This window comes from Somniosus microcephalus, chromosome 10 (genome assembly GCF_052327205.1).
Source record: "Somniosus microcephalus isolate GS21.2 chromosome 10, FLI_Smic_1.0, whole genome shotgun sequence".
NCBI classification, from domain to species: Eukaryota; Metazoa; Chordata; class Chondrichthyes; order Squaliformes; family Somniosidae; genus Somniosus; species Somniosus microcephalus.
Window position 1 is genome coordinate 228,584,471 of NC_140996.1, and position 25,731 is coordinate 228,610,201.

Consider the following 25,731-nt stretch of genomic DNA (forward strand, 5'->3'; position numbering starts at 1 on the left):
ACAGCGCCTTTAACTTAGTAAAACGGTCCCAAGGCACTTCACAGGAACGATTATCAAACAGAATTAGACACCCAACCACAGAAGGAGATATTAGGGCAGATGAGCAAAAGCTTGCTCAAAGAGGTCGGTTTTAAGGAGTGGGAGGAGAGAGAGGCAGAGAGGTTTAGGGAGGGAATTCCAGAGCCGAGGTCCTCAGCAGCTGAAGGCATGGCCGCCAATGGCGGAGCGGTTAAAATGGATTTGATTCGGCTCAGAGACACTGTTGCCCTCACTGCTTCTGCACTGGAATCTGGTTTCTGACTGATGCCCAGTGGCTCCTGCAGGGAAAGCACAGGTGTGGGTGTTTGAGACAGGACAGGATTGAGCTTGGCTGGAACACTAGAACATGCTCGGGTGCAGAGTTCTGGCGAGGACGGAAATCGAGCTCCGCCGTCAACTCCCACAGCCGACAGACACTCAACGCCAATGCTCACACGCGCAAAGCGACGAGGTACGCGGCTCCGGGAGAACTAGGACTTGGCTGAGACACCGGCACCTGTGGACCTTCGCCCCAGCCAGGAGTCAGTGCCTTCGAGGGAGAAGGGGTGAAAGAAAGAACTTGCATTTCTATAGCGCCTGTCACAACCTCAGGACGTCCAAAAGCGCTTTACAGCCAATGAAGTACCTTTTGAAGTGTAGTCACTGTTGTAATTTAGGAAACGCGGCAACCAATTTGCGCATAGCAAGCTCCCACAACCGACAATGTGATAATGACCAGATAATCTTGTTTTTTTTTTTTTTTAGTGATGTTGATTGAGGGATAAATATTGGCCAGGACACCGGGGAGAACTCCCCTGGTCTTCTGCGAATAGTGCCACGGGATCTTCTACGTCCACCCGAGGGGGCAAACGGGGCCTCAGTTTAATGTCGCCTCAGTTTAATGTCTCATCTGAAAGCTGGCACCTCCGACCGTGCGGCACTCCCCTCAGTACTGCACTGGGAGTATCAGCCTGGATTATGTGCTGGAGTGGGACTTGAACTCACGACCTTCTGGAGAAAAATTGGGAAGGGAGGACATACCTGTGCGGTGCATCATGTCAATCCCAATCGATTCCGAAAGGCTCACCATGAAACCACGCTGGTCTACCATCTTGTGGTGGAATTTCTCGTCCCAATGAGCTGTAAATAAAAAGGAAACACAGTTAATTTAATTCTTGCACAAGAGTAGATCGATTCAAACTCATGTCCAAAATACCAACTGTAAACGGCTGTGGGAAGCCACATACGTTTGAAGAACATTGCATTGATGATCATGGCTCCGTCGGTTTTCTCCAGGTACTTGGTGACCTCGGGAAGCTTGCCGCTGGTGGTCTTTGCCGCCCACTCGTTGATGGACTTCAGCGCGGCCTTCTTGTCCTTGAAGTTGATCTTGGAGTGCTCGTAGTTGTAGTGCTTCTTGCTGTCCTTCACAAAGTCCTCGGCGAAGTTCACCGAGGTGGGCCCGTAGAGCCGGCTGCCGATCCTCCAGGTCACGTTGCGCGCCGTGGAGTTGCTGACTTCGGCCAAGAGTTGGGAGAGGGCCGAGTGGAGCTCGTCGTCTTGGACCTTGCTCATGTTGAGCAGCGCCTTCGCCTCGGTGGCGGTCAGGTCCTTGGCGGCCAGCGACACCAGTCCGAGGGAAGAGGCGACCACCACAGGAGAGATCAGGATGTTCTCCGAGCCCTTGTCCTTGGCCAAGGTGAGGTAGAGGTTCAGGCCCAGCTCCACGCTGGTATCGGCCAGGGCAGCCGCGTGCCCACTCAGCTTCTCCCCGGCTGCTGCAACGGCAATCAGTAGGCCGACGGCCACAAGCTTGTTCACCCACATGGTTCCGGTGGACGCGGACAGCGTAACCCTGAGAAGCAAAGAGAAACAAAGTGTTCACTCACGAGGCTCGAGGTTGCTGGATGGCCTGCTGCTGTTCTGATGCTCCGTGTTAACCTCTCAAACACCAAGGGCAGCACCTCCAACAGTGCGGCACTCCCTCAGCACTGAGCTCCCGTGTCAGCCTAATGCTCAAGGACAGGCGTGGGGCTCAAATCCACCAGCTTCCGACCACGAGGGCGGAATTCTCACAACTAAGCCAGGTGAACTAGATTAAAATTTGACTGCAGTTTGGAGGCCAGTGAATTCCCCTTTGCCGAGCCAGAGAGAACAATGCAGAGCTGCCAGTGTAACTTAGCGCAATGCAGAGCTGGCAGACCCAAGAAAGTAAGAGTCTGTTCTCTGTCTGTTGAACCCTGTAAGAAGGTGTGTGGATGTTTGTGCATGTGTGTATGTATGTGCATGGATGTTTGTGTGCGAGTATGTGCGTGTTTGTGTATGTGCGTGTTTGTGTGCGAGTATGTGCGTGTTTGTGTATGTGCGTGTTTGTGTGCGAGTATGTGCGTGTGGGAGCAAACGCCTAATGATCCAGAGACGCGAGTTCAAATCCCACCATGGCAGCCGGGGAATTTAAATTTAGTTAATTAAATAAATCTGGAATAAAAAGCTAGTGTCAGTAATGGTGACCATGAAACTACCAGATTGTTGTAAAAACCCAACTGGTTCACTAATGTCCTTTAGGGAAGGAAGTGTGTGTGTGTGTGTTCGTCTGTCTGTCTGTCTGCCTGTATACATACAGCAGGACAAAATGGGATTGGCTGTGCTGCCCCCCCCCCCCCAGTGAAATGCTTGTCTAGACTATGCCACGTGGGTGAGATCCCGGTGCACCCTCTGCAGCCATGGAACTATTTCTCCTGAAGGCAGCTTGCTGGGAGTCAGGGAGGAGGGGAGAATGAAATTTAAATAATAAAATCTACATACAGGCCTGAAACCGTTAAATGCCTATTTCGGATTTGTGGGACAGTAGCACAGACACAGCTTCAGACAGGCATCGCTGACATGTAACAGACCAGCACCGTGGAACGTGCTACTGTGTCAGCTATTGGCCTGTGAATCTACACCAATGCTCCCAAACAACTTCATCCAAAAGCTCCTCAGATTTGAGCGTCTGTCTACGTGGCCCAGGCTCAGCCCGTGGGAAGGGACTCCATTCATGTCTCGTAACGTTCCCTGAAATCTGGATCCACTCACAGATTTTCTTATTTCTCCAAATATTACCTCAGCTCCCGGGTTACCATTAAATTCAGACCACGAAGCTGTACCAGCCACACAGACAGCAGACTCCTGTGATTATACCCAATTTACCAAGATAACTATCACACCAGCATCGACACGCATGCACACACACAGGGACATACTCTGCTCTTTCCCCTGAGCAGAGAGGTCAATAACCAGGGCGCAGAGATTTAAAGTAATTGGTAGAAGGATTAGAGGGGAGTTGAGGAGAACTTTGTTCACCCAGAGGGTGGTGGGGGTCTGGAACTCACTGCCTGAAAGGGTGGTAGAGGCAGAAACCCTCATCACATTTAAACAGTACTTGGATATGCACTTGAAGTGCCGTAAAACGACAGGACTACGGACCAAGAGCTGGAAAGTGGGATTAGGCTGGGATCGCTCTTTTACGGCCGGCACAGACACGATGGGCCGAATGGTCACCTTCCGTGCCGTAAATTTCTATGATACACACACACATATACACACAGACAAACGGAAATGTTGCAGGTCTTAGTTGCAATTTCCTCCCTCTCTTCCCGACGAACAATTTTCTTGCCTCCTCTCTTGACTCCGCACTGACTCGTGCTGGGGCTCAGTACCGCAGGCAGCAACAGCCCTGCTGCTCCTCCTCAGGTCTATCCCCGGGTGTCCTGGGGCCAATATTTATCCCTCAACCAACATCACTAAAAGATGAAAACAAGATAATCTGGTCATTATCTCATTGTTGTTCGTGAGTCCTTGCTTTCTGAGCTCGTGGCCGGGGGGGGCGGGGCACGGGGAAACATTCCCGCAGCAGGTGTTCAGAGAGACACCACATTTCAACGGCTTCATTTCGAATTTAAGCAAACCTCAACCTGTTATTGTAACTAATTCTCTTTGGATGTGTTTGTGGAGATGCCACAATAAGAAAGGACTTAGTCATAGAGTTATACAGCACAGAAAGAGGCCCTTCGGCCCATCGTGTCCACGCCGGCCATCAAGCCCTGTCTATTCTAATCCCATTTTCCAGCACTTGGTCCGTAGCCTTATATGCTATGGCGTTTCAAGTGCTCATCTAAATGCTTCTTGAATGTTGTGAGGGTTCCTGACTCTACCACCCTTTCAGGCAGTCAGTGCCAGATTCCAACCACCCTCTGGGTGAAAAAGTTTCTCCTCAAATCCCCATTAAACCTCCTGCCCCTTATCTTGAAACTATGCCCCCTGGTTATTGACCCCTCTACTAAGGGGAAAAGTTCCTTTCTATCTACCCCTCATAATTTTGTACACCTCAATCAGGTGCCCCTTCAGCCTTCTCTGCTCCAAGGAAAACAACCCCAGTCTGTCCAGTCTCTCTTCATAGCTGAAGCGCTCCAGCCCAGGTAACATCCTGGTGAACCTCCTCTGCACCCTCTCCAATGCAATTACATCCTTCCTATAGTGTGGCGACCACAACTGCACACAGTATTCCAGCTGTGACCTAACTAGCGTTTTGTACAGCTCCATCATAACCTCCCTACTCTTATATTCTATGCCTCGGCTAATGAAGGCAAGTATCCCATATGCCTTTTTAACCACCTTATCTACCTGTCCTGCTGCCTTCAGGGATCTATGTACATGCACACCAAGGTCCCTCTGATCCTCTGTCCTTCCTAGGGTCCTACCATTCATTGTGTATTCCCTTGCCTTGTTAGTCCTCCCAAAATGCATCACCTCACACTTTTCAGGGTTAAATTCCATTTGCCACTGTTCTGCCCATCTAACCATTGTATTTCGATAGCGCCTTTCACGACCTCAGAACGTCCCAAAAAGCGCTTTACAGCCAACAAAGCGCTTTTTGAAGTATAGTCACTGTTGTAATGTAGGAAACGCGGCAGCCAATTTGTGCACAGCAAGCTTCCACAAACAGCAATGTGATAAAATGACCAGATCATCTGTTTTAATCTTTTCTTTTTCCCCCTCCCAGGTACATTCCTCAGTGGAAACCAGCAGGCAAGGTCCTGTTAGCATGGCCAACTCTGATTGGACGTATTCCTGGAGGTTGCATCACATGACCTCCTGCCTCCAACTGCCCCACCCCCACACACTCCCGCCATTGGTCGCCTGACATGCCCGTCCTTGCGGGGACCCGCCTTCCCACAGCCAAATGGGAAAGCGAACAGACTCTCGGTTACCCGACTGGCTGATTCTTGACTGCCAGTCAAACAGTCTTTTTTCCCCTCCCATCTCCAATATTGTTTTTTTATAACTAATAAACACAGAAAAAAAAGTGAAAAAACCCCACAATTTTGTTTAACGTCCCTTCTCCCCAGTTGCTCCCCGCAGTGTCCTGGAGATAAACCTTCAATTTCTGGGGACCAGAACTGCACACAGTATTCCAGTGACAATCCTGGAGGGGTTGGCAAACTGAGGTCCCTCAGACACACAGACTGGCCACACCCAGGTGCAGTCGGTCAAGTTGTCTGCCTTTTCAAAAATTTAAAACAAAATAAGCACAGATCAGGATATGCAGCTCCCTTACCAACCTCATCTGTAAAAAGGAGCCTCGAGCTTATAATAAACCGCAACTGTTTAAGCGAGGCACTGGCATAGAGTCCAGTCAGCAAGCTTTCCTCTCCTTGGAAAGAAGTTACTTACACCGCAATTCAATCCAATCCCTTCTCATTTCCCGAACAGGAAAATTAGATTAACCGGTGTACTGACTGTTGCCTTTGTTTCAGTGACTGTGACAGCACACTGGATACAGAACAACTTGTCTTTATACAGCACCTTTAACATAGTAAAACGTCCCGAGGCGCTTCACAGGAGCGATTACCAAACAAAATTTGACACCGAGCCACACAAGGAGATATTAGGGCAGGTGACCAAAAGCTTAGTCAAAGAGGTAGGTTTTAAGGAGCGTCTTAAAAAGGGGGAGAGAGAGGCAGAGAGGGTTAGGGAGGAAATTCCAGAGCTTAGGGCCCAGGCAGCTGAAGGTACGACCGCCTACGGTGGAGCGATTAAAATAGATTTGATTCGGCTCACAGAGACACTATTGCCCTCGCTGCTTCTGCACTGGAATCTGGTTTCGGATTGAATGCGCAAGAGGCCAGAGTTGGAGGAGCGCCGAGATCTCGGAGGGTTGTGGGGCTGGAGGAGGTTAGAGAGATAGGGAGGGGGGGGCGAGGCCACGGAGCGACTTGAATTTTAAAGTTGGATTGCGGTTTTGTTCTCTTTATCTCTGGAGACTGAAAAAAATGCACAATGTGCCTTAGCAGATAGGGACACACCTCCAGCATAATTCTACTGACTGTTTTAAATGCAACACTCCACCTCCCCCACCCTTGCAAGGGCCTTATCTGTGGAATGCGGCATGAGGCGGTGATCAGAATGACTTCATGTTGGTGCAGCAGCGAACATAGCCTAGCGATCGAAAAAGGCAGACACAGGCAGACCAGGCTGCCAAGAGAAGACAGGATATGCTCTCACTGCAGTCAGGGAGTAGTGGAGACAGAGATGCACTTCCTCACAGCCTGCGGAAAATATCAGGGCATCAGGGAGAATTTCTACCAAAAATTCTCACAAATATGCCCTGATTTCAGAAATCTGAATGACAACCAAAAACTCCCATTCCTACTGGGAGAGGAGAGAAGCTGTGTAACACTGGCGGCACACTATGTTACAGCTTGCCATGAACAGAGGGACAACCAGTAAACTAAGAAAAGAATATATATAAACAATGCGAATGTATATTTATACACTCAGGGACATACCTGTTTATACACTATGAATAGAACTGCGTTTATGTGCTAAACCATAAATGTATTTTGATGCTTTGGCAACATAAGATGTAACTTATCATGCCAATAAAGCGATTTGAATTGCGAATTGCGAATTGCATTCTGTCCCTGCACACAAAAGAGAGAGAGAAAAAAATCTGGATATGTTCCTTTGCAGGAAATCACAGCCCAGAGGTAGTGAGATTCCAATTGCAGCACAGATCTGTCCTGTCCCCCAATCTCTCACCAACGAGAAGATATAATGAGTGGGAGAAATACATCAACATTCTTCAAAAAAAAATCACATGAAGTATCAGAGGGTCTAACCTTGGAACTTTGTCAATGGGATGTCAACTTTTGCCTTTGTCATTCTGAAAGAAAATAAACAAATCAAGCACAGGATCATTTCCCCAGGACTTAAAATGGGAATGTGTGGCTGGAACGGTTTTAAATGGGATGGAGGGGAAAGATCACATTTCAATAATGCAGCTAGCTTGAAGTCTTACATTAAAACTTGGTTCACACGAAGATCACCCAATCACTGCAGAGTCACTAAGGGGGGGGGGGGGGGGGGAAAGAGATCTGGCTGTTGCCAGAGTAGACAAATTCTCAGATTTCTGGAAGTTTCTTTATCCATCCCCCACCCACCCTGTCTAAAATTATAACATGAATGAATCTCCAACTTACAAGTAACAAGATAAACATCAGATCAGGTCGACAACACAGCCAGCAAAAAAAAGTTAAAATTAAAACAACTTTCAGGAACTAACTGAGCATAAAGTTTAATTTTAGGAGATGATTTGCCAAAGTTTGCCCAGATTCTTGCCAAGGAGTCAAGTTTGCGATTCTGACTTGCTTGCTTTTGTTGCGATCCCCCTTCGCTCCTGGTACTAACTTCAAAAGTTTAAAAAAAAATAATTGCATAATTATTTTTAAGAAATTATTATTTTCTTTTCTAAAGTCTTTCTTTTTTTTTCGTGTCGCACTTGAGCTTTTCTTTCTCAAAGCTGGAAAAGCCTCAATGATCAGTCCGAGCACCCTATAGACGAACCCTGACAGCAGAGAGGAGAACAACCATTAAAAAAGTTTCAGCCAAACTTCGGATCTGCCGTTACTTTGTATCGCAAACAGTGCAGGGTATCTGGGCACCAGATGCGGTGTGTGCTGCTGGGCTTTAGGAGAATGATGCTGCTCCTGCTGGGATCAAGGCTCTCCTCACCTGCTCTGTGCTGTGCTGGTCTCTCCGCCGGGGAGTTTCTCCAAAGCTAGACAATGAGCTCCTTTTGCAAGGCTTATTTAAAGGGTGAACTCTGAACCAGGCAACTATGGGATCTAATACCTCCCACCGAGGCTTCCGCTGGGTCCCAAAGCCCCTCTAACTTGTTAGTTCTCAAACATTACAGGCGCAGTAAAAAACCATTAAAAAAAAGACTTGCATTTCTGTAGCGCCTTTCACGACCACCGGACGTCTCAACGTGCTTTACAGCCAATGAAGTACTTTTTGAAGTGTAGTCACTGTTGTAATGTGGGCAACGCGGCAGCCAATTTGCGCACAGCAAGCTCCAAAAAGAAGCAATGTGATAGTGACCGGATAATCTGTTTTTGTTATGTTGGTTGAGGGATAAATATTGGCCCCAGGACACTGGTCTTCTTCGAAATAGTGCCATGGGATCTTTTACATCTATCAGAGAGAGCAGACAGGGTTTCGGTTTAACGTCTCATCCGAAAGACAGCACCTCCGACAGTGCAGCGCTCCCTCAGTACTGCACAAGAATGCCAGCCTAGCTTTATGTGCTCAAGTCTCTGGAGTGGGACTTGATACCCACGACCTTCTGACTCAGAGGCGAGAGAGTGCTGCCCACTGAGCCACAGCTGACACTAACATATCATAGAGAAAGACAATGTAGGCTGGTGACATCCTTGTATACAACGTAGGTACAGGAATACAGGCAATTAGTATCGGCACGCCTTATCCCCAGTAGCAAATTGTACAGCCAGAAATCCCCATACAACCACACACGTTTATACAACAATAACTTGCATTTATATAGCGCCGTTAATGTAATCATCCCAAGGTGCATCGCAGGAGCGATTATCAGACAAAGTTTGACACCGAGCCACATAATATATTAGGGCAGGTGACCAAATGCTTGGTCAAAGAGGTAGGTTTTAAGGTGCGTCTTAAAGGAGGAAAGAGGGGTAGAGAGACGGAGAGGTTTAGGGAGGGAATTCCAGAGCTCGGGGCCCAGGCAGCTGAAGGCCTGGCCGCCAATGGTGGAGCGATTAAAATCGGGGTTGCGCAAGAGGCCAGAATCGGAGGAGCGCGGAGATCTCGGGGGGTTGTGGGGCTGGAAGAGATTACAGAGACAGGGAGACCATGGAGGGATTTGAAAACAAGGGTGGGAACTTTAAAAATCGAGGCGTTGCCGGACCGGGAGCCGATGTCGGCCAGTGAGCACAGAAGGAGGACATTCAGCCCATCATGCTGGTGCCAGCTCTCTGCTGGAGGAATTCAAAACCAATCTCACTTCCCCCTTCTTTCTCCCCATCTCCTGTGCCTTCCTCTGCTTCAAACATTTATCTGATTTTCCCTCAGAAGATGCGATGGTCTCTGCCTCAACAATTCCCTGCTACAAAGCATTCCAAGCTCCAACAGTCCTCTCCTTAAAGGAAGTTCTCCTAATTTCTCTCCTCGCTCTCAGTACCAATCTTAAATTGATGAACCCCTCATCATTGACTCCCCACCCAGAGGGAACAGTCTTTCCCTATTCATTCTTTTAAACCTTCATAATTATCAATAAACACAATGAAGGCTCCCCCTAACCTTCTTTACCCCACTGGAAATAGGACCAGTATCTCAAATCTCTCATGTTTATAGTTTCCCATCCCTGGCATCGCTATGCTGTATGCTCCCGACTGTCCTTCCTCGAATGGGCTGGCCAAAATTGCACACAGTACTCCAAATGTGACCAAGATAGAAAGACTTGTTTATATAGCGCCTTTCATGACCACCAGACGTCCCAAAGCGCTTTACAGCCAATTAGGTATTTTTGAAGTGTAGTCACTGTTGTAATGTAGGAAATGCGGCAGCCAATTTGTGCACAGCAAGCTCCCACAAACAGCACTGAAATATAAACGACCAGATAATCTGTTTTTTAGTGATCTTGGTTGAGGGATAAATATTGGCCCCAGGACACCGGGGATAACTCCCCTGCTCTTCTTTGAAAGAGTGCCATGGGATCTTTTACGTCCACCTGAGAGAGAGCAGACGGGGCCTCGGTTTAACGTCTCATCCGAAAGATGGCACAAACTGACAGTGCAGCACTCCCTCAGTACTGCATTGGGAGTGTCAGTCTTAATTTTTGCACTCAAGTCTCAGGAGTGGGACTTGAACCCACGACTTATCTGACCATCACAGGCGAGAGTGTTCCCCACTGAGCCACAGCTGAACTAACCAATACTTCATACACATTCCTCATTACTTTCTGCCTCTATTTATAAAACCCCAAAATGCTGTTGGTCATATTGCCAACCTGTACAGACACCACACTCTGTCTGTACCTACATGAGCTTCCCGACTGTACAGGGGGACTAGCTGTTGAAGTTGCTGAGACGTTGACCTAGAAGTAAAGGGAATTAAGGGGAGCGGGCAGGAATTTGGACATGAGTCTAGGTTCGGATCGGTCATGGCCCTGTGGGTAGCGGAGCGGGCCCAGGGACCGTGTAGCCTGATCCTGCTCCTATTTCGTGTGTCTAATTCTGTTAGATTCAGGAGATGGTTCTGTGATAGTGGATTGGCGGTTAGGAGCAGATCAGCCATGATCTTATTGAATGGCGGAGCAGGCTCGAGGGGCCGATTGGCCTACTCCTGCTCCTATTTCTTATGTTCATCTCGAGAACCTGAATGGAAGTCTCCTCTCTCTGGTCAGCCATAAGGATCCTACATGAGGTGGGTTTGGCACAGTCTCAATGAGAAAGAGAAGAAAGACTCCCATTTCTACAGCGCCTTTCATGACCTCAGGACGTCTCAAAGCGCTTTACAGCCAATGAAGTACATTGGAAGCGTATTCATTGTAGTAATGTAGGTTTCGTGGCAGTCAATTTGCTCACATGGTGGGGCAAAGGAATGGGGATAGGCAGAGAGCCAGAGACATGAAGGGTATGAGAGGAGGTTATAAGGCTGGAAGAGGAGACATTACATATAGACAACAACACACATACATACTGCATGCACATGCTATAATATTTACACATACATACTACAGATATATACTTTGCAAACCTACACACAAAAATACACACTACACATAATAACACAGATACAGCACATATATACTACACATACTCCATAATTGAACCCCGCCTCCAGGCTGACACTCCCAGTGCCAGTGCTGAGGGAGCGCCGCACTGTCGGTTTGTGCTGTCTTTCAGATGAGACGTTAAACCAAGGCCCTGTCTGCCCTCTCAGGTGATGTAAAAGATCCCATGGCCGATATTTCAAAGAAGAGCAGGGGCGTTCTCCCCGGTGTCAATATTTATCCCTCAACCAACATCGCTAAAACAGATTATCTGGTCGTTTATATTTCAGTGCTGTTTGTGGGATCTTGCTGTGTGAAAATTGGCTGCCGCCTTTCCTACATTGTAACACTGACTACACTTCAAAAAAAGTACTTCAGTGGCTGTGAAATGCTTTGGGACGTCCGGAGGTGGTGAAAGGCGCTCTATAATCGCAAGTCTATTCTTTCCTAGATTGAACCATTTCGGTGAGTCAAACAGAAATAACACCTCATGTTTGCAAAACACTTGATCAGATTTTTAATTTTTTTATTTAAAGCTATCTTATGCTAACAACCCAAGCTGCACCCTCCTCCTGACACTGAGGGGGAGAAATGTAATTCGGTGGGTTTTAGGACCCAGAAGGCATCCCGATCTGGATGTGGTTAAAATGCCATTTAACAGAAATGAGAAACTTTGAAGGGTTGTAGAATTGAGTTCTTTAAAAAAGTTTTATGAATTAATATGTTAGCCCTCAATGTGTGTTAATCGCAGATACACGCCTGAGAAATCACACAAATCCCCCAAAAATTACGAATGCGTTACTCTAAAGTTTTAAACAAAATGAAAAGTTTGATTGGCCAGGACAGACATTCCTTTTATTTTTAAGTTTGTAACTGAACTGAACAGTTCAGAGTGAGAGCTGACTAAGAAAAGACCTGCTTTTATTGGGAGTATTTATGCTTTAGACAGGACAGTTTTGTTCTTGAGAAAAGTTGTGACCTTTTCTCAGGAACTGCAGCTGTCTCCCTCCCTCCCCCCGCCCCATCCTGATCTGTGCCACGTAACAGAATCCGCAGCTGGAAGGAGGCAGATTGAAGACGTAGTCCACCCACACTAGCCGCACAGTATGATGTACAGACCGCGCTGCTAATAGGAGCATAGGAACAGGAGGAGGCCATTCAGCCCCTCGAGCCTGTTCCGTCATTCAATGAGATCAGGGCTGATCTGCAACCTAACTCCATACTTTGTCCCCTTATCCCTTAATACCTTTGGTAGATTTCTGTTAACCAATCTCAGATTTAAAATTAACAATTGATTTAGCATCAATTGCTGTTTGCAGAAGAGAGTTCCAAACTTCTACCACACTGTGTGTAGAAGTGTTTCCTAATTTGACTCCTGAAAGGTCTGGCTCTAATTTTTAGACGATGCCCCCCAGTCCTAGAATCCCCAACCAGCGGAAATAGTTTCTCTCGATCGACCCTATCTGTTCCCCTTAATATCCTGAAAACTATGATCAAATCCCCAGTTAGCCTTCTAAATTCCAGGGAACTCTGGTGTATTTTCTCGTGCCTAGCTCAGAACACCAAAGCCAATTATATTGTTTGCGCTCTGATCCTGACTAGTTGGACAGGGGCTATGCACCCCTAACATGCTGCTGGCGGAGACCATTTTCACCCCCCTTCCCGTCCCCGCCCACCCCCTTGTGCCTTATTCCCTGCGAGAAAAGGGAGGCAGGAAGTCATCACCAGGTTTAATATTGATATTGATTTTTAACATTATATAAAACACCGGTTCGGCCCCAGCTGGAGTATTGTGTCCAATTCTGGGCATCGCACTTTAGGAAGGGCGTGAAGGCCTTGGAGAGGGTGCAGAAAAGATTTACGAGAATGGTTCCAGGGATGAGGGACTTCAGTTACGTGGAGAGACTGGAGAAGCTGAGGTTGTTCTCCTTGGAGCAGAGAAGGTTAAGAGGAGATTTGATAGAGGAGTTTAAAATCATGGAGGGGTCTAGACAGAGTAGATAGAGAGAAACTGTTCCCATTGGCTGAAGGGTCGATAACCAGAGGGCCCAGATTTAAGGTGATTGGCAAAAGAACCAGAGGCGACATGAGGAAAAACTTGTTTACACAACGAGTGGTTAGGATTTGGAATGCGCTGCCTGATAGGGTGGCGGATACAGATTCAATAGTAGCCTTCAAAAGGGAATTGGATAAATACAGGAAGGAGAAAAAATTGCAGGGATATGGGGAAAGAGCGGGGGAGGGGGACTAACTGGATTGCTCTTCGAAAGAGCCGGCGCAGACTCGATGGGCCGAATGGCCTCCTCTGTGCTGTACTGTTCTACAATTCTATTCAATGATTATTAAACCTAGGATGGTGGCTCAATCCTGTACCTTTAAGGGAGTTAATAGATCCCAGCTGTGCTCTCACGCACCAGGGCAGTGGGACGCCAGGGAGTATGTAACACAGGCTGCTTGTGGTGAGAGCTTGTAACTCTACAAACACATTGCATCATTTCCCCAAAAGAGGAGAGAGGGGAAAAGAGTCGTGTTTAACCTAACTTAACGGAGATTTGCAATAATTAGATCAGCTGCCAACTAGTCACAGAATGGCGGCTTCCTCAAGTAGTGGGAATGATTTTAATGGGGGGGGGGGGGGGGGGGGGGGGAAAGAGGGTGATGATGGGACTAAGTGGTTTTACGTTTAATACATGGAAACAATCCCGATGGCTCAGCGGGGGGGGGGGGGGGGGGGTAAATGCGCTTCTCAGGGAGGTCCGAGTTCAATCCTCGGTCATAGCCCCTGTACAACTAATCAGGATCAGAGCGCAAACAATAACATTGGCTTTGGTGTTCTGAGCTAGACATGAAAAAATACACCAGAGTTCCCAATCCTTATGGTTATTTTGTGACCTCTCCCGGTAGTGTGTGTGTGTTGGCTGAAGACAGGATTGGACTTGTCTGTGACACCACCTCTAGTTGAACAGTCTCCCAATCTTACATTCAGACTCACACATGAAGGTTGTCTCGGAGTCAAACAGTCATGGGCTCGAACCCCATTCCAGAGACTTGAGCACAAAATCTAGGTTGACACACCCAGTGCAGTGCTGAGGGAGCGCCGCACTGTCGGAGGGTCAGTACTGAGGGAGCGCCGCACTGTCGGAGGGGCAGTACTGAGGGAGCGCCGCACTGTCGGAGGGGCAGTACTGAGGGAGTGCTGCACTGTCGGAGGTGCCGTTTTTCGGATGAGACATTAAACCTGCTCTCAGCTGGCCATAAAAGATCCCATGGCACTATTTCGAAGAAGAGCAGGGCAGTTCTCCCCAGTGTCCTGTCCAATATTTATCCCTCAACCAAGGTCACCAATAGACAGATTAATTGATCATTTAATGTAAGAAACGCAGCAGCCAATTTGTGCACAGCAAGCTCCCACAAACAGCAATGAGATAATGACCAGATAATCATGATTTTTTTAGTGAGGTTGATTGAGGGATAAATATCGGCCAGGACAGTAGGGAACACTCCCCTGCTCTTCTTCGAAATAGCGGCCCTGGGATCTTTTCCGTTCACCTGAGAGAGCAGACGGGGCCTCGGTTTAATGTCTCATCCGAAAGATGGCACCTCTGACAGTGCGGCACTCCCTCAGCACTGCACTGGGAGCGTCAGCCTAGATTTTGTTCACCAGTCTCTGGAGTGCGACTTCAACCCACAACCTTCTGACTCAAAGGCAAGTGTGCTGCCCACTGAGCCACGGCTGACACCTTTGCAGGTCAGTCAACCCATTAGCTCCCTCTCCACATATCGATTCACTCCCCTTTCCCCATTTTTCGCTTCCCGCCTTTACAGTGCTGTGCCCTGTGCATGGTGACATCTGGTGGTTAAAGGTGCAACGGCCGCAGTCACCACACTGCAGCGGACTGGTCACTCAGTGTTTGCACATGATTCGTTGGAGTAGACTGTTAACTTGCTGCCCGTGCGCAAAGCTGGGGTTATATACGAACATAGGTAAATTAAGAAGATAAAAACCAGCTGGTCCATCAAAGTCTGCCCCACGTTGACGATGCCTTGGACTTCATGACTCGACGCTTCCTACCCCCTCCGAACAGCCGTGTAATCTCCTGCGGGAGGCAAAGAAAACCCAGGGCAAATTAGGGCAAAAGAATCCCTTGGATAATCCCTCTGACTCCTTCAGTCAGGAAATCACACTGACCGTGCGCACGTTAACTGTCAATCCACATTGCTTCCATATGATTATGGAGTAGAATGGGCCTGTACTCTGGAGTTGAGAAGAACTAGAGGTGATCTCATTGAAACATATAAAATCTTTAGAGGGCTTAGACATAGAAAATAGGAGCAGGAGTCGGCCATTCGGCCCCCCCGAGCCTGCTCTGCCGTTCAATGAGATCATGGTTGATCATCCAAATTCAGTACCCTGTCCCTGCCTTCTCCCCATATCCTTTGATCCCTTTAGCCTTAAGAAATATATCTAACTCCTTCTTGAATATATTTAATGAATTGGCCTCCATTGCCTTATGTGGCAAAGAATTCTACAGGTTCACCACTCTCTGGGTGAAGAAATTCCTCCTCATCTCAGTCCTAAATGGCTTACCCCTTATCTTTAGACTGTGACCCCTGGTTCTGGACTCCCCCGCCATCGGGAACATCCTTCCTGCATCTAGTCTGTCTAGTCCTGTTAGAATTTTATAAGTTTCAATGAGATCCCCTCTCATTCTTCTAAACTCCAGTGAGTACAAGCCCAATCGACCCAATCTCTCCTCATATGTCATTCCTGCCATCCCAGGTATCAGTCTGGTGAATCTTCGCTGCACTCCTTCCATGGCAAGAACATCCTTCCTCAGATAAGGCGACCAAAACTGCACACAATACTCAAGGTGTGGTCTCACCAAGGCCCTGTACAACTGCAGCAAGACGTCCTTGTTCCTATACTCGAACCCTCTCGCTACGAAGGCCAACATACCATTTGCCTTCTTAACCGCCTGCTGCACCTGCAAGCTTACCTTCAGCAACTGGTGCACAAGGACACCCAGGTCTCGTTGCACTTCCCCTTCTCCCAATCTATTGCCGTTCAGATAATCTGCCTTCCTGTTTTTGACACCAAAGTGGATAACCTCGCATTTATCCACATTAAAGTGCATCTGCCATGCTTCTGCCCAATCACCCAATCTGTCCAAATCATATTGGAGTTTCTCGGCATCCTCCTCACAGCACACACGCCCACCCAGCTTTGTGTCGTCTGCAAACTAGGAGATATTACATCTAGTTCCCTCGTCTAGATCATTAATATATATATTGTGAATATCTGGGGTCCTAGGCTTGAGAGGGTAGATGCTGAGAGGCTGTTTCCCCTGGCTGGAGAGTCTAGAACTAAGGGTCACAAACTCAGATTAAGGGGTCGGCCATTTGAGGAAGGATGTTCTTGCCATGGAGGAGTGCAGCGAAGATTCACCAGGCTGATACCTGGGATGGCAGGAATGACGTATGAGGAGAGATTGGGTCGATTGGGCTTATACTCGCTGGAGTTTAGAAGAATGAGAGGGGATCTCATTGAAACTTCTAAAATTCTAACAGGACTAGACAGACTGGATACAGGAAGGATGTTCCCGATGGCCGGGGAGTCCAGAACCAGGGGTCACAGTCTAAGGATAAAGGGGTAAGCCATATAGGACAGAGATAAGGAGGAATTTCTTCACCCAGAGAGTGGTGAACCTGTGGAATTCTCTACCACAGAAGGCAGTGGAGGCCAATTCATTAAATATATTCAAGAAGGAGTTGGATATATTTCTTAAGGCTAAAGGGGCTCAAGGGATATGGGGAGAAGGCAGAGACAGGGTACTGAATTTGGAAGATCAGCCATGATCTCACTGAATGGCGGAACAGGCTCGAGGGGCCGAATGGCCTACTCCTGCTCCTATCTTCTATGTTTCTATGTATGGGTCCCCATTGCCGGGCATTAGACACGTCCAGCGCACCAAGAAGTGACATAAGGACATAAGAATTAGGAGCAGGAGTCGGTCATTCGGCCCCTCGAGCCTGCTCCGCCATTCAATAAAATCATGGCTGATCTGATCTTGGCCTCAACTCCACTTCCCTGCCCGTTCCCCATAACCCTCGACTCCCTTACCTTTCAAAAATCTGTCTATCTCCAACTTAAATATATTCAATAACTGTCTCCACAGCTCTCTGGGGAAGAGAATTCCACAGATTCACGACCCTCAAAGAAATTCCTCCTTATCTCCATTTTAAATGGGCGACCCCTTATCCTGAAACTGTGCCCCTGGTTCTAGATTCCCCCACGAGGGGAAACATCCTCTCTGCATCTACCCTGTCAATGCCCTCAGAATCTTATATGTTTCAATAAGATCACCTCTCATTCTTCTAAACTCCAATGAGTGTAGGCCCAACCTGCTCAACCTTTCCTCAGAAGACAACCCCTTCATCTCAGGAATCAACCTCGTGAACCTTCTCTGAACTGCCTCCAATGTAAGTATATCCTTCCTTAAATAAGGAGACCAAAACTGTACGCAGTACTCCAGGTGTGGTCTCACCAACGCCCTGTACAGTTGTATCAGGACTTCCCTGCTTTTATACTCCATCCCCCTTGCAATAAAGACCAATATTCCATTTGCCTTCCTAATTACTTGTTGTACCTGCATGCTAACTTTTTGTGTTTCATGTATAAGGACCCCCCGATCCCTCTGCATTTTGTAATCTCTCCCCGTTTAAATAATAATTAGCTTTTTTTATTTTTCCTACCAAAGTGGATAACCTCACATTTTCCCACATTATACTCCATGGGCAAATATTTGGCCGACTCACTTAACCTATCTGTATCCCTTTGCAGATTCTTTGTGTCCACTTCACAACTTGCTTTCCCACCTACCTTTGTATCATCAGCAAATTTGGTTACATTACACTCGGTCCCTTCATCCAAGTGCACTCGGCCCCTTCATCCAAGGGATGATGTGCTTTGCAGCCTCATTTCCGATTGATCTGGACCAGGCGCTTTCCTAGTATATCCACCCCACCTGACCACCCGCCCAAACCCCGGGCAGGACCTTACGCTGGGAGCAGGGTTTGGACCTGGGCCTCAGAGGGTTGTAGCTCCGGCCGGCTCAAGTATTCCTGCCTCGACCTCACACCCGCTGCAACTGAAACCTTTGTTGCATCAATGCTCGATTTCCACCCGAGGCTCGAGCGCCGTCCCACACAATCTCCAGCCCACGTCCGGTCCCACCAACTAAAACCCCGACTCACCCCTGTCCTCGCTGACCTCTGCTGGCTCCCTGACCCTCCCTTCTCCCGTTAGGGTTGCCAACTCTGATTGGACGTATTCCTGGCGGTTTCATCACATGACCTGCCATTGGTCACACAATAAGACAGACTTGCATTTACATAGCGCCTTTCACGACCACCGGATGTCTCAAAGCGCTTTACAGCCAATGAAGTACTTTTTTGAAGTGTAGTCACTGTTGTAATGTGGGAAACACAGCAGCCAATTTGCGCACAGCAAGCTCCCACAAACAGCAATGTGATAATGACCGGATCATCTGTTTTTTAGTGATGTCGATTCAGAGATAAATATTGGCCCCAGGACACCCGGGAGAACTCCCCTGCTCTTCTTCAAAACAGCGCGACACGCCCGTCCTCCCGGTGCCCCAACTTCCCACGGCCAATCGGAAAGCGAACAGGCTCTTCGTTACCTGATTGGATGATCTCAACTTCAATCAAGCAGCCTTATTTCCCCCCCCCCCCCGCCTCACCACCACCACCACCACCACCTCGCTGCCATCTCCGAAGTTTTCTGATAACCAATAAGTAAAAGTGATCAAAGAAAATGAATAAGACGCACAATTCTTTTAACGTCCCAATGATTTTCTCCTGATTTGCTCCTAGCAGTGCCCCGGAGATCAGTCTTCAATTCCTGGTGGCTCCAGGGCAATCCCGGAGTGTTGGTGACCCTGTACGTGCTTTGTCATAAATCGCAACTTCTACAAGAAGTAACTCGGGAAGTACTACTGAACGGCCAGCTGAGGGCGCCGTCCGAGTATAAATACTCGGGCGTGGGCCCAACTTGGCCAGAGACAATCTGGAAACAGGAAGCTAGTGACTACTAACTAGACCTCCATGTTTTGTTACAAGTCGATTAAAGCCTTGCTTTATGTACAGCCAAGTGCGTAGTGAGTCTTTATCACGTCAGGCTTCACTCAAGGCCCCGAAGACTGAAGATGTGACACACCTTCCGTCCCCGTGCATCGTTTGAGGTGCCCGCCTCTTCAGAGGGTCAGTCGTGGCTCAGTGGGCAACACTCTCGCCTCTGGGTTGTGGGTTCGAGCCCCACTCAAGAGCCTCGAGCACAAAAAATCAAGGCTTCCTGGGAAAACAGAAAGAAAGACTTGCATTGCAACAGCACCTTTCACTACCATAGGGCATCCCAAAACACCTTACAACCAATGAAGTACTTTTTGAAGTGTGATCACTGTTGTAATGTAGGCAACGCGGCAGCCACTTAGCGCACAGCAAGCTCTGAAAGACGGCACCTCCGACCGTGCAGCACTCCCTCAGTACTGCACTAGATTTTTGTGCTCAAGTCTCTGGAGTGGGACTTGAACCCACAACCTTCATAACTCAGAGGCGAGGATTCTGCCCACTGAGCCACGGCCGACACTTGGCTCAGTGCACCGTGTGGTGTGGTGTGGTACTGCACCGCACGGCCGAATAGCCGCAGGCTCTGTTCACGTCTGAATTAGCCGGTGTCAGTCAGGTCGACAGTGGGTAGAGGGAACTCTACAGTTCACCTCTCTCTTCTTCTGAGCGGTGGAGTCAACCATGATTGCCCCTCCCGAGTGCCGTCAAGTGGCCACAGGCAGAAGTGTGTGTGGGTGTTCGCATGCGCATATGGGATTGATTGTTCACCTTCGTTACCGCTAGACTCAACTTTCCAACGCTTTCCTGGCTGACCTCCCACCTTGCATACTCCGTAAACTTTAGCTCATCCAAAAGAAAAATGAAGAAAGGAAAATAAAGAATGTGAGATAGAAAGGAAGAAAGAGGGAAAAAGAGATAGAAAGGAGAGAGAAAAAGAGAGAAAGCGTGAAAGAAAGAGAGAAAGAAAGAAAAGAAGAAAGAGGAAGTTGAAAATCTGCCTTTACTTTTGAGGAATTGTTTACATCACGCTGGATAACAGAAGCAGCGATCACGAGCTGAAATAACAGGTTTAATTTTGTTTTTCGAACGAAGCACAGATATTTACACGGGCCTGTTGAAGAGCTGCAGACTGAGTAATGACTGAATAATTCCGTGTATGTGGGAGAGCGAGTCTCAGCTCGTCACTGACTCAGGCTCACAACAGCTGGAAGAAAAAAATATAACCAGAGCCCCTTATCGAATCTAAAATATTTTATCACGAGCATTACTGTCAGGGCAAGACAACCTCACGATGCATCATGGCCCCCCTCTTTCTCAGTGACATCTCATCAGGATCCTTGCTGCAGCTCAGTCTACACTGGAGAGGGTGCAGAGAAGATTTACAAGGATGATACCAGAAATGCGAGGGTATACATATCAGGAAAGGATGAACAGGCTGGGTCTCTTTTCTCTTGAAAAGAAGGCGGCTGAGGGGTGACCTAATAGAGGTCTTTAAAATTATGAAAGGTTTTGATAGAGTGGATACAGAGAGAATGTTTCCACTTGTGGAAAAGAGCATAACTAGAGGCCATCAATATAAGATAGTCACCAAGAAATCCAATCGGGAATTCAGAAAAAACTTCTTTACCCAGAGAGTGGTGAGAATGTGGAACTCGCTACCACAGGGAGGGGTTGAAGCGAACAGTATCGATGCATTTAAGGGGAGGCTAGACAAGCATCTGAGGGAGAAGGGAATAGAGGGTTAGGCTGATAGAGTTAGATGAGGAAAGACGGGAGGAGGCTCGAGTGGAGCATAAACACCGGCATGGACTGGTTGGGCCGTATATCCTATCTGATGTAATTAAAGAAAACACGTGGTACTCTTTGGTGTCAGACCTGAGATTGAGACAGACGCAAACCTGCTCCACGAAAGGTTCCCCTTCCAGCCCTCCTATAGAAGAGGACATTACCCCATTGCCCTGGGCTGATCCAACCCCAGGTTATAGAACATAGAATTCTATCAAATCTACAACACAAACAGGCTAATCGGCCAAACTGGTCTGTGCCAGTGTTTATGCTCCACATGAGCCTCCTCCCACCCCTCTTCATCTCACCCCATCAGACATACAAACTAGGAGCAGGAGTAGGCCACTCAGCCCCTCGAGCCTGCTCCGCCATTCAATAAGATCGTGGCTGATCCGATTACTCCACATTCCCACCTACCCCCGATAACCTTTCATCCCCTTGCTTACCAAGAATCTATCTACCTCTGCCTTAAAAATATTCAAAGACTCTGCTTCCACCGCCCTCTGAGGAAGAGAGTTCCCAAGACTCACGACCCTCAGAAAAAATTTCTCCTCATCTGTCTTAAATGGGCGACCCCTTATTTTTAAACAGTGACCCCTAGTTCTAGATTCTCCCACAAGAGGAAACATCCTCTCCACATCCGCCCTGTCCCGACCCCTCAGGATCTTATATGTTTCAATCAAGTCACCTCTTACTCTTCTAAACTCCAGTGGATACAAGCCTAGCCTGTCCAACCTTTCCTCATAAGACAGCCTGCCCACTCCAGGTATTAGTCTAGTAAACCTTCTCTGAACTGCTTCCAACGCATTTACATCCTTCCTTAAATAAGGAGACCAATACTGTACACAGTACTCCAGATGTGGTCTCACCAATGCCCTGTCTAACTGAAGCATAACCTCCCTACTTTTGTATTCAATTCCCTTCACAATAAACTATAACATTCTATTAGCTTTCCCAATTACTTGCTGTACCTGCATAGTAACCTTTTGCAATTCATGCACTAGGACACCCAGATCCCTCTGCATCTCAGAGCTCTGCAATCTCTCACCATTTAGATAATATGCTTCTTTTTTATTCTTCCTGCCAAAATGGACAAATTCACATTTTCCCACATTATACTCCATTTGCCAGATCTTTGCCCACTCACTTAACCTATCTATATCCCTTTGTAGCCTCCTTATGTCCTCTTCACAATTTATTTTCCTACCTATCTTTGTCATCAGCAAATTTAGCAACCATACCTTCGGTCTCTTCATCCAAGTCAGTTATATAAATTGTAAAAAGTTGAGGCCCCAGCACTGATCTCTATGGCACACCACTTGCGAATCAGAAAATGACCCATTTATGCCTACTCTGTTTCCTGTTAGCTAGCCAATCTTCTATCCATGCCAACATGTTACCCCCTACACCATGAGCTTTTATTTTCCACAATAACCTTTGATGTGGCACCTTATCAAATGCCTTCTGGAAATCTAAGTACGGTACATCCACCGGTTCCCCTTTATCCACAGCACACGTTACTTCCTCAGAGAACTCTGATAAATTGGTTAAACAGGATTTCCCTTTCACAAAACCATGTTGACTCTGCCTGATTACTTTGAACTTTTCCAAGTGCCCTGCTATAACGTCTTTAATAGCTTCTAACATCTTCCCCACGACAGATGTTAAGCTAACTGGCCTGTAGTTTCCTGCTTTCTGTCTCCCTCCCTTTTTGAATAAAGGAGTTACATTCGCTATTTTCCAATCTAATGGAACCTTCCCCGCATCTAGGGAATTTTGGAAAATTAAAACCAACGCACCAACTATCTCACTAGCCACTTCTTTTAAGACCCTAGGATGAAGTCCATCAGGCCCCGGGGACTTGTCAGCCCGCAGCTCCAACAATTTGCTCAGTACCACTTCCCTGGTGATTATAATTTTCTCGAGTTCCTCCCTCCCTTCCATTTCCTGATTTACAGCTATTTCTAGGATGTTACTTGTGTCCTCTATAGTGAAGACCGATGCAAAATACCTGTTCAATTCAACTGCCATCTCCTTATTTTCCATTATTAATTCCCCAGACTCACTTTTTATAGGACCAACGCTCACTTTAACTCTTTTTAAAATATCTGTAGAAACTCTTACTATCTGTTTTTATATTTCTAGTTAGCTTTCTCTCGTACTCTAATTTTTCTCTCATTAATCTTTTAGTCATTCTTTGCTGTTTTTTATATTCTGTCCAATCTTCTGACCTGCCACCCATCTTTGTGCAATTATATGCTTTTTCTTTAAGTTTAATACTATCTAACTTTTTTTAGTTAACTACAGATGGTGGGTCCTCCCCTTGGAATATTTCTCTCTTGTTGGAATGTATATAGTCTGTGTATTTTGGAATATCCCCTTAAATGTCTGCCACTGCAGCTCTATTGACCTATCCCTTAACCTAATTTGCCAGTTCACTTTAGCTAGCTCTGCTTTCATGCCCTCATAATTGCCCTTATTTAAGTTTAAAATACTAGTCTTGGACCCACTCTTCTCTCTCAAACTGAATGTAAAATTCAATCATATTATGATCACTGCTACCTAGGGGCACCTTCACTATGAGGTCATTAATTAATCCTATCTCGTTGCACAATACCAGGTCTAGTATAGCCTGCTCTCTGGTTGGCTCCAGAACGTGCTGTTGTAAGAAACTATCCCGAAAACATTCCATGAACTCCTCATCTATACTACCTTTGCCCATCTGATTTTTCCAGTCTATATGCAGATTAAAATCCCCCATGATTATTGCCGTACCCTTCTGACAAGCTCCCATTATTTCTTCCTTTATACTCCACCCTACCATGTGGTTATTGTTAGGGGGCCTGTACACCATTCCCACAAGTGACTTCTTGCCTTTATTATTTACATAGAAACATAGAAGATAGAGCAGGAGTAGGCCATTCGGCCCCTCGAGCCTGCTCCGCCATTCAATGAGATCATGGCTGATCATCCAAATTCAGTACCCTGTTCCTGCTTTCTCCCCATATCCCTTGATCCCTTTAGCCTTTAGAAATATATCCAACTCCTTCTTGAATATATTTAATGAATTGGCCTCTTCTGCCTTCTTTGGTAGAGAATTCCACAGGTTCACCACTCTCTGGGTGAACAAATTCCACCTCACTTCTGTCATAAATGGCTTACCCCTTATCCTTAGACTGTGACCCCTGGTTCTGGACTCCCCGACCATCAGGAACATCCTTCCAGCATCTAGTTTGTCTAGTCCTGTTAGAATTTTATAAGTTTCAATGAGATCCCCTCATTCTTCTAAACTCCAGCGAGTACAAGCCCAATCGACCCAATCTCTCCTCATACGTCATTCCTGCCATCCCAGGTATCAGTCTGGTGAATCTTCGCTGCACTCCCTCCATGTCAAGTACATCCTTCCTCAGATAAGGCGACCAAAACTGCACACAATACTCAAGATGTGGTCTCACTAAGGCCCTGTACACCTGCAGCAAGACATCCTTGTTCCTGTACTCAAACCCTCTCGCTACAAAGGCCAACATACCATTTGCCTTCTTAACCGCCTGCTGCACCTGCATGCTTACTTTCTCATCTCTACCCAAACCACTTCTGCATCCAGGTTTCCTGAACTTAGGTCATCCCTCTCTATTGTGCTAATACCATCATTAATTAACAGTGCCACCCCTCCACCTTTTCCCACCTTCCTGTCCGCAGTTCAGCCTCCAGCTCATCAACTCTGAGCCGAAGCTCCTCGAACCGTAGACATTTACCGCAGACGTGTTCATCCTGGATCACACTGCCGTCCAGGAGCTCCCACTTACTGCAGTCACAACACATCACCTGCCATCTTTATTGTGTCCTAATTAATTTATTTTTATTAATAAACCCTACTACACCTAATAAGATTTATTACTGCCAGTAAATTAGTACTAATGAAACCTTACAATTACTAATACATTTCCTGGGCTGTAAAGGATAAGGGAAGTGAGCAAAATACTCACCAACCAATCACTTACCATTTTCCCTGTGATGTCACCTTTCATTTTTCTCCAAATGCGGTTGGGGGGGGGGGTGTCAAAGAGCCAAACTCCCACTGGTTCTCTGTCCCCTCTTGTGCAGCATTTTAGCTCCTGCTCTCCTGGAAGCCAACAAAGATAGAAAAAGAAAGGGGACCCCCCCCTCACCAAACTCACAGCTTTACACTCTGTTCCACACTGCACTCTAACCTCCTTTATTTATACTGCTGAGATTTAAATAAGTGAGCTGTCTGGCAGTTACAGAACCCGATTAGACCAGTTAATTAATTAATTACTCTCACCTGCTCTCCAGCACAGAGCTTTAATTTGATTCTTGAATTTTTTATTTAAAAGGTTACTAGACTTTTAGTTACAGTTTTCTTGTTTAACTTGTTTTTTGTTTTGGTTTTACAAAAAGAGATCCAGCACAGAGCTTGCTTAGCCCTGCCCAAGCCTGGAAGAAACTTAAAGCTTGAAACAGTAAATTTAAATTTAAGTTAAATGCTAACTGCAAGCACACAAGACTAGATTTTATAAAAAAGAGATTAACCTTTAAGATTCACTCCCTCACTCACCAAACTCGCAGCTTTACACTCTGTTCCGAGCTGCACTCCGTCAGCATCAGCGTCTCCTTCTATTCATTTGTCCCCC

At 47.0% G+C, this 25,731-nt stretch overlaps 1 protein-coding gene across 6 annotated transcripts in view; it reads right to left on the reverse strand.

The window, feature by feature from the left end:
* The window catches only part of serpinh1b (serpin peptidase inhibitor, clade H (heat shock protein 47), member 1b), a 36,893-nt gene extending 11,625 nt beyond the window's left edge, over positions 1-25,268 (reverse strand). The window contains exons 1-5 of one of the 6 annotated variants that reach the window (XM_085999712.1): positions 25,081-25,268; positions 7,179-7,222; positions 3,674-3,800; positions 1,266-1,873; positions 1,060-1,158 (exon numbers count right to left, since the gene is read on the reverse strand). In XM_085999712.1, the coding sequence (XP_085855838.1) occupies positions 1,060-1,158; positions 1,266-1,845 (679 nt within the window). In that variant the 5' untranslated portion in view covers positions 1,846-1,873; positions 3,674-3,800; positions 7,179-7,222; positions 25,081-25,268. Of the gene's footprint in view, positions 1-1,059; positions 1,159-1,265; positions 1,874-3,673; positions 3,801-7,178; positions 7,223-8,070; positions 8,176-25,080 lie in introns of those variants that run through there. The other 5 variants (XM_085999711.1, XM_085999713.1, XM_085999710.1 and 2 more) reach the window with 5 other exon arrangements.
* Positions 25,269-25,731: the final 463 nt, after the last annotated feature.